Source organism: Phaseolus vulgaris, chromosome 10, assembly GCF_051622355.1.
Source record: "Phaseolus vulgaris cultivar YP4 chromosome 10, ASM5162235v1, whole genome shotgun sequence".
NCBI classification, from domain to species: Eukaryota; Viridiplantae; Streptophyta; class Magnoliopsida; order Fabales; family Fabaceae; genus Phaseolus; species Phaseolus vulgaris.
In genome coordinates, this window is record NC_143507.1 from 39159172 (window position 1) to 39168218 (window position 9047).

A 9047-nucleotide genomic window follows, 5' to 3' on the forward strand; every position below is an offset into this window, starting at 1 on the left:
TGTCTCCGAACAGTTGCAGACTACTCCTGGTTGTGGGTGTGATTGTCTAAACGAGATTTCTCTCCTCATTGGTTTCTCAAGTTTTTGTTTCAACTCCTTATTTTCTTGAGAATGCGCACTTCTTCTTCATTCTTCGCTGATTCTCGATGTCTTTTTGACGCATCTCCTCCATTTGCTTTTGGAGTGTTTGAAACATGGCAATCTGCTCCTTAGTGATTCGATCTTTGTTTGTTGTATTCCTTGTTGAAACCTTTGTTTGCTGAAATTTATCTCGACCCCATGATGGGCACCAATGTACTTGTATAGACCAAGTGAACCTAGATAATATCTGGAACTGGTTGTACAATTGGTTATGTGTCGGTCGCTTCCTTACTCCTCTCGATCGGGGTTGACCTGAGAAAGATACTCTAACAATCAATCTAACAATCAAGTAAGTACTTTGTGTCAAGTAAGTACTTTGTGGTAAAAGTTTACAGTGAAAACTGGTAAAAACGTACCTTATATCTTTGCAAAGGACTTATTTATAGTGTTTAGTCATGGAACTTTCTTGTAATGGACCAAATCTATTAAATATCACTATTAATTGATTTCTATCGTGATCCCTGATTTATAGAAAGGTATATTGGTACTGAAAAATATTTTTAATAAACAATATCTTACTCTAAAACAGTATTTACTGATTTTTCAACCCCAAATTTAGTGAGACATGATTACAGGAAGTTTTCATATTTATCATTGTTGTTATTTATTGGACGTCTTTAATGTATATTAATTTGGTCAATCGATCACCAATATTGAGTGATTGTTCATCAATACCGACCCATACAAAAATAAAAAACAAAAGGTAAATAAAAAACAAAAGGTGAGATTTTATAATAACTGAATTCTCTTTGTAAAGAGATATAAAAGAAATTAAATATAAAATTGTACGAATAACTAAATATGAATAATAAAGCGAGTCATCTGAAAAAAAAAAAAGTCATGTGAAACAATCAGATTGCAATGAAAATATTAAAAAAACTGGTGACAGTTAATTGAAAAGCGAAAATTAAAATGCGTCTGATAAAAAAAATTGTATGATAACGGCATAAAAGAGAAGAAAATCAATACATTACATAGAATTGTAACTACTTTAACGTCTTTCCACATCGCATATAGAATCAGTATATTTAGATACTATCATTCCGAAATTCAACGAACCAACTACGATGCATCATGCCACAATTTCATAATTTCAAATTGGGTAATATGAAGAAAAAAATACAAAACTATTACAAAATGAAGAGTTGCTTTAAGTGTATCAAGAATTAATTTGAATATTTTTTTCTATAACTCGATAAATCTATAATAATAATAATAATAATAATAAAGAAATTGATAATTATGCGTGATAAAAGGATTTACAGGTTGATCTTTGCAAAAATAATCTACATCTAAGAGGGCTTACCATCTTTACTAAAATAATTATATATTAAATAATAATACTTTTTACTTAATATGCCGAACATGTTCTTACTTGTACATATACTTCCACTATAAGTGATTATTCTCAACATCTTTATATTATTCCCTTCATCTTTATAGCACACAAGTAGAGTTGTTGGAGTTTTTACAATAAAACATGACAAATGAACACCCTCAACGGCAACCTATGCATATACTCCTGCAAATTACAAAGGGGACATTACATCGTGTTCAGTGGTTTCATGCTAGACATTTTGGAAGTTGCTGGTTTACACCGTTTTGTCTTCACTCTCTTGCTTCTGCTCCGGGCTAATCTCTTCTCCAACTCCTTCACTCTGCCAGTTAAATCTGATATTACACTTAACTGTTCATTCCCAGCCTCAACCAACTTCTTCATCCTCTTCCTTAGCTTCTCATTTTCCTCCACTAACTTCGACTCACCCTTTAACCCTTCATCATCATCAGCCACAGGTACCACTTCTAATGCAGCTGATGTTGCAAAGGGTTCAGTTTTCTCTTCACCCCAAGTTTCACCAACTATCTCTTCACCATCCTCTTGTGTCTCCTTGACTGCAATCTTTCCTTCTGGTTCCTCTTCCTTTTGTGTGTCATTTATAGCCACGAACTCCATTGGCTCGGGTGAGCTGTTGTTTACATCATTTGCTTCCAAGCACACATCTTCATTTCCTGGTTCACGATCATTGACATTTGTTGTCAAAGGTGGCGACTCAATATCAGTTCCAACTCCCTCACCTGACTGAAGCTCATCTTTGTTGAACTCAATTTTTACCCATCCATCTGATTCCCCAGAAGACTGCACCTCTTGATCTTTCAGTGGTTGCTGCTGTTGCTCTAGTTGAGTTGCTTTTGAAGTATTATCTGTGGAAGAACTTGTTTCCCCATCTTCATTACATTCCCCTGCTTGAGCTAGTAGAACCTCTTTAGGCTTAGCTTCATCATGCTTCTCAACTTCAGATTCTTCTGTTTTCTCATCAAGTAGTCCCACTGGAAGCTCCTCCATAAATATCTCAGTTTTAGTTTGTGTTTCTTCTTTAGAAATATTCATTTCATTGTCCCTTTCATCTTCATCAAGTAGTCCCACCGGAAGTTCCATCATTGCATGGTTCTCCGAATCTAGTCCATCTTGTGCAGAATCATTCACCATGGCTGGTAGACTTCCAGAACCAATATTATCGTGTTCTTCCTTCTCAATACTAGCATCATTGCTATCTTCATCAATAACTCCCACTGGCAATTCTTCCCAAACAGTCGTATCCAATTTATCAACCTCAATGGGAATGTCTTTCGCTTCTGATTTGTCTTCGGGTTCCACAGCCATTTTGTCAGTCTCGGATATATCACTTGTAGAGTTCAATGTATCAGCTGTAACGACTTGAAAAAGAGATTCTGCTCCCTCATTTGGTACAGGATCAACTGGTGACTGAGATACATTTCCATCATCACAATTGCCTTCAGATGAATCTCCTGGTATGACAACTTTTTCTTCTTCCTCCTTATGCAAATGTTCTTCATTCTGCATGTTCGTTGGAGTCACTTCAACATCTTTCTGAATATCCTGCATCTGCTGCTGAAGTTTGTTAGCCATTAAAGAATCAAGCCTTTCTTGCAAGATTGTGAGCTCTCTAGCCAAGGATTTTCTGATCTCCCTAAAACTTGGATGCAAACCCTGATATATATGTTGAACAATATGTAAGCATAACATTGAACAAGGAAATAAAACTGCGTTAATATGAAAATTGATTAATAGCTCTGACAAACCACAACCAACACTCATATGTGCAAAACAAAATATCTTTGTTCACATGCACAGTGCTTAAAATAGGTAATTAGGCATGCGAAATTTATTACCATATTCTTAAATGAAGAAATCTCGAAACTATATAGAATTAAGGGCTTGATATCCCAACCAAGATTAGCTAAACCAAAACTATATTACTGGTGCCATGAAATTTCAAGTACCATGTAATGCTTACTGTCAAAAATCAAAGAATATCAAATATTCTTTAGTGATTCTTCTTAAGCAAAATGGGGTTATCCGAGATGTACCTGTATAGTATCCAACTTCAGCAGGAGTCTCATTATGTTCTCTCCAATTGCAATTTTTTGCTTGTCATCATTTTGAAGACCAGAAGATCTCTCAAAAGCTTGAACACGATCTTGAACATTGGTCACCTCCTTTCTGACTTCATCTATTTGCTTCAGTTTCGTCAATGGTTCCCATTTTCTAACTTGATAACCGCGGTATGCAGCTTGTATCAAAACAGCAGCATCTTCATCTGACAAGATTCTTCCCTCTTTACTACCAACATCAGTTGGTGTGCTTGAGTCTTTCACTTCCCTTAATTGAGTAGTATCCACCGTATTTTCTGCTCCTTTCTCTGCCTTTCTATTTTCACTCTTGCATTCATCACCATCTGTGCTGGCATCGCTTGTCTCTTTTGGACCTTCACCGGGCATGTTTACATTTATCTGGTTCTGACATCCATATCTCCAGTCAACACCCTTGTTTTCATTCGTTTGATATTCAGATGCCTGAATGGTTTTCTCCTTTGGTTCAACTTTCTCAGTGGTCTTAGGAGCTTTCTGATGACTCAAATTTGGCTGATTCTTATCATCTGTGCCACAAACAGGAGTCTTTAATGCTTCGCCAGATGTAACTTGGGGCTCTGCTTTTGAGGAAGGTGAACTTGGGGACATCGACCTCGAACTCCCACTGCCATTTCTCTTCCTTGGTATTGGATCAACTCTCAGACAAACAGGAGGTAACTTGGATGCTTTTGGTGAAGATGCAGATTGTCTCTTCTTATCATCAGTACGGGAGTCCTTTTTTGTCACACTCTCTTCCTTTTGATCTAGAGAAACATTTTTTCCTATCTGCTTCACAGGTATGCTTCTGGCTTTAGTCACTTTCTCTGCAACATCAGAAGCATTTGTATCAGAGTGTGCAACTTCATTTGATCTGGTTCCGTTCCTACCACCTTCATCAACATTAGACTTTACTGGAACAGATTTGGTTGCACGAGGCACCTCCTCAATGATTTTTGTTGAAGAAGTGTTCTTCTCCTGGTTGTTGGTATCTCCACTCTCCAGCTTATTGTAATAAGGCAACCAGAAGACAGGAAACGGGAATTCTGACCTCTTCTGTTCGCTTTGACGTTTCTGGTCCATTTCTCCATCTTCAGATTCCCCTCCATTGTTGCCAGACTCCTGTTTCTGGTTTCTTATTCCATCATGTCCATCATGAATCATGCTTGGGGCACCCTTTATATCAAAGGGTAACCATCCATTCCATACTCTAGGCTCTTGTGCTGGCTGTGCAACAGCATTAGAACTCTCAACACTAGGAGGCTTGTTTTGTTCACAGACCTCCATCGTATTAGGATTTTTCAGCTGTTTGTTACTTGTGTACTCCTGTGGAATCAAAACAAAGGGATATGGATAGTTATTGAGCTGAATAGGAACCAAAGAATCATTGACTTTCCTTCCAACATCAGGTTCATGCTCTTCAATCTTCACACTTCTACCTTCCTTTGAGTTGCATGAATGATTAGGACAACCACAACAATGATGATCACGGGGCATATATTTGTCATACTCATATCTGGGAAGCTCCATAGTATGATGTGGTTGTGGAGAAAAAGGAACAAAATACGGTTCACTATATGCAGGACAACCTCCAGAATAGTACATTGGAGAAGGAGCGTGAGGATATGAAGGCATGTAGCTATAATTACAAGGGAAGTTGTTGTGGCCACAGCAGAAATGTGGGGGAATAGGGTGCCCATAATTGCCTGCACAGGGCCAACGTTGGTCATAAGAAAGGTGTGGTTTGGATGGATCAACCTTCATTTGAGGAGGAAAAGCCTCAATGCCAGGATGATAATACTGAGGGAATGGCATTTGGTTTCTCTGGTATGGGTATGAGTCCATACTTCTGATTGGCATCATGTTTCGTGAAGCTACCAGGCAGAAGAGAGATTTTTATGGGGTAAGTGTCTGACCTTGGTAACTCTATAGCGCAACCTCTGCATTTCACAATCAAGTGCAGGATTAGTATCATGTTTCAGTACAAGTACTAGAGGGAAAAGTAAGGAGAATAAATGTCAACAAAGAACCAGAAAAATCACAAATGAATAACGTTCATAGTAACAAAGAAATAAAGGACCAATAATGAATGAAAGAACACAAATTTTTAGCAAATTAGATGAGAAAAACACCTGAACAGAAGAAGTTGCAAATAAGAGTAGTCATTTATCTATCTAGAAAACCTATATAAACCTTCTCAGTACTATAACTACATGGCATAACACCAAGAGCACAAAACCTTTTTCTCTGAATCAAACCATGCCAAACAGGAACAAATTAAGAAACTTCTAAATACAAACAAAATATGGGAGCTCGATCGAACTTCCAGACATAAATTGCCTTCAATTTTCTCCTTCATGTTTCTCAGTATTACGATCAAAAACCAGCATTACAAAACTCAGTTGCTTCACAGTCATGTCATACTATGCTTTCCTAATATTCAAAAAATATTCCTCATATCAACAGAGGAAACTGCCATATTTCTGCAATTTTTTTCATTTTTCTTTAATGTGACCCCTATATATAATTCTGAAAAACAGTTATACGTTCTCTAAGTCTCATTTAGTATTAGAAGTGTCTCAATGTATCATTTTCCAATTCTGAATTAAAGGCAATAGTAGAAATTAAGTTGTATAATTATAGAATTTGCTAGAAGTTAACAGAAAAAACAACTTTTGATTGGATCATCAACTAAAATTTACCCACAAAGTTCCTACACCCACATGAAAAATAGTAAGAACATGTTGAAAGTCATGATAACTTAGAGAAGAGGAGAGGAATGACTTACACTAAATTTCAGGGAAAACAAAACAAGAAAAGAGACAATAAAGTTGCAGCCAAACGGTTCCTCGCGATCCAAGTGAGAGATATCGGTACAAATTCTAGCCACCAACCCTGAAGCGGAAACTGATTTTGGTGTTCTGAGTGCGTGTGTTGAGATGTAGCAGATTACTGTTGTTGTATTGTTACCGTGAGAATGTTAATTGATGGGAATGTGCAAGAGAACGTGTTGCTCTTATATAGGACACTTGTGTCGGAGAATAGAAATGTTTAGACTCAAAAATCTTTGTCTTCCAGATGTTTCGCGCGTTGTCTACTGCTAACTACACTCTTCTCTAGATTTTTCGTAACGGTTAAAGTATGGCCCACATATTCTAGCCACGTGGAAATGCAATTATTAGCTGCCACGCCTCTATATCAGAACCTTCGGGGACTTTTTGCGTCAAACTGGTATAATAATATTTTAAATTAACAAATAAATATAATATAATTAAAATTTTATTAAGTTATTAAATAGATGTTTTTTCTATACTCAGTGTCAAACTATCAATCTCTTTCCAATAATATATTATCTATTTTTTTATAAAAAATAAATATTTACATATTGAGAAGTTGTATTGCCCAACGGCCCAAATAATATATAAATATATATATTCTTTTATTTGCGATATCATGAAATATTAAGTTTGTTTGGTAGGTAAGAAATTTGGTGGAATGTGATGAAAATAAGTTGAAGTGTTTGGAAAAGGAAATAAAGTGGAAATAATTTTAAAATATTTGGTTACATTATATTATGTCTTACTTATTTACACTTTCTCATCAATTAAACATCTTTAACTTTTCTTTAATTTATCGTCTATTTTTACAAAATTTCTTATTTTCCTCTTCCGTTTATCATCTATATTTCTCATTTTTATTTCTCACACATCTACACTCATATCTATATTTATCTTTAATTAAACATCTTTAACTTTTTTTTTTAATTTATCATCTATTTTCACAATTCATTTTGATTTTCCTCCTCCATTTGTTTTTTTCTATTCTTGAAAAGGGCCTAGATGCAAGCCCAATAGGAGAGTTGGACTTAAGTGTTACACCATTTGGACTCTAATACATGCTGGGCTGCTTCTTCCTGCACCTCCATACCTTCTTCTCTCACCTCCATATATTTTCGTAATTCCAAAAATGCCCCTCTTTAATATTCCGGATTACATAATCCGGAAGTCATTTTTCAAATTTGTAATTAGCTTCCGGATTATATAATCCGGAAGTCTTTTTTCATATGCATGATTACTTTCCGGATTACATAATCTGGAAGTCTTTTTTAACTTCCGGATTATGTAATCCAGAAGTCTTTTTTCAAATGCGTTTCCGGATTACATAATCCGGAAGCTATTCTATGGGGGTGGCACAAGAAGGATAAAATTGTATTTTCATGTTGGGTATGGAGGTGCCAGAAGAAGATATGGAGGTGCAGGAAGAAACAGTCTACATGCTGATCTCATGTGAAATATAAGACAATTACTTCCTGCACCATATTATTGCACCCACTCTCAATCTCAGTGTGAAACGACAAAATCTCCTTTTTTAAATATGGTTTTGGATTTTTTATATAACAAATTCTTTTTTATTGTGGAATTTTTTCCAGAATGTGATTCTGATTTTTGAATGCTGTTCTGAATTTTTATTTTTGAAACATAATAATCTCTTCAAAATCTGCTTTTCATTTCTGAAATAAATGACATTTTCAAGAATTTAGAAGTGTGTAGGGTGCAGGTTCAAAAGAGTTGGGTGTAGAAAGAATTTAGTAAAATATAAACAACAAAAAGAAACTTAATTGCAGTACATGCAAACTATTTATGTTAATTTCCAATTAAAAATAAAGTTTGACTTAGATAATATATATTTAGACATTTAGTGAATTTCTCTTTAAACATATCACTGGAGTGAAACTTTAAATTTGATTGGAAAATTGCACTCTACATATTGTATTTAAGTTTTATATTACTATTATTATTATATAGTAAAGGTTATTGTGCCTAACATAAACAGTTAACAATGGCATAGGTGAAGTTTGAAAAAAAAAATGTACTTGACCTATTGTTGAGCCACTGAATTATGGAAAGGTCTTGATTTGGAGTCATTTTCTCAGAACTTATTTCTATCAAACTGTGAGTGTTTGTAGCAGGGTGTTCATAGCAAGATTTATAACACCAATTGTAGCTGTCACAAACTGAAGGCCCAATTAAATATTTCATAGCCCATAGCCATAATCTTAGACTAGGCAAGAATTCGAGGTTCCTCTGCCTCAAACCTTGCTCCAAAATAATAACCATTTTAAAAATAAATATTTTTGGACACTTCAACCCAAATGAAGAATAGAAGAGAGAAAATATTTATATATAGTAAATAAACGGTAACATCACATTATGTTAATATTAACCAAAGTTATTAAAAAAATGCATGGAAAACAACCTGTTAACCCTGTTTGCTTTCATGGATTACTGTATAAGGAAGAAGGTGGGTAATTGGAGATGTCAAATTATTGTATGAATAAATTAATGTTTGTTAAATCTACAATTGAGATATAAAGAGATGAATTTACAGTTTCAAATTATAGGAAAATACACTGCTCAATAAAAAAGTTGATTAATTCCGAACATAGAGCTGCTTTATTAATTATAAATTAGGTTAGT

At 35.0% G+C, this 9047-nt stretch overlaps 1 protein-coding gene across 1 annotated transcript; it reads right to left on the reverse strand.

Moving 5' to 3' along the window:
- Positions 1–1528: 1528 nt before the first annotated feature.
- Positions 1529–6623, reverse strand: LOC137819637 (BAG family molecular chaperone regulator 6). Its single transcript, XM_068623539.2, has 3 exons — positions 6359–6623; positions 3532–5510; positions 1529–3151 (listed from the first exon to the last, which is right to left on the reverse strand). The coding sequence occupies exons 2-3, from the start codon at positions 5431–5433 to the stop codon at positions 1685–1687; spliced, it is 3369 nt and encodes a 1122-aa protein (XP_068479640.1). The 5' UTR covers positions 5434–5510; positions 6359–6623; the 3' UTR covers positions 1529–1684.
- Positions 6624–9047: the final 2424 nt, after the last annotated feature.

What these genes read in the sequence shown, in the direction of transcription:
- LOC137819637 (XM_068623539.2), bottom strand. Translation starts at nt 5,433, where the DNA reads ATGATGCCAATCAGAAGTATGGACTCATACCCATACCAGAGAAACCAA. An exon ending in TGAAGTTGGATACTATACAG is followed by an intron (nt 3,152 to 3,531) that starts GTACATCTCGGA and finishes CATATATATCAG; the next exon opens with GGTTTGCATCCAAGTTTTAG.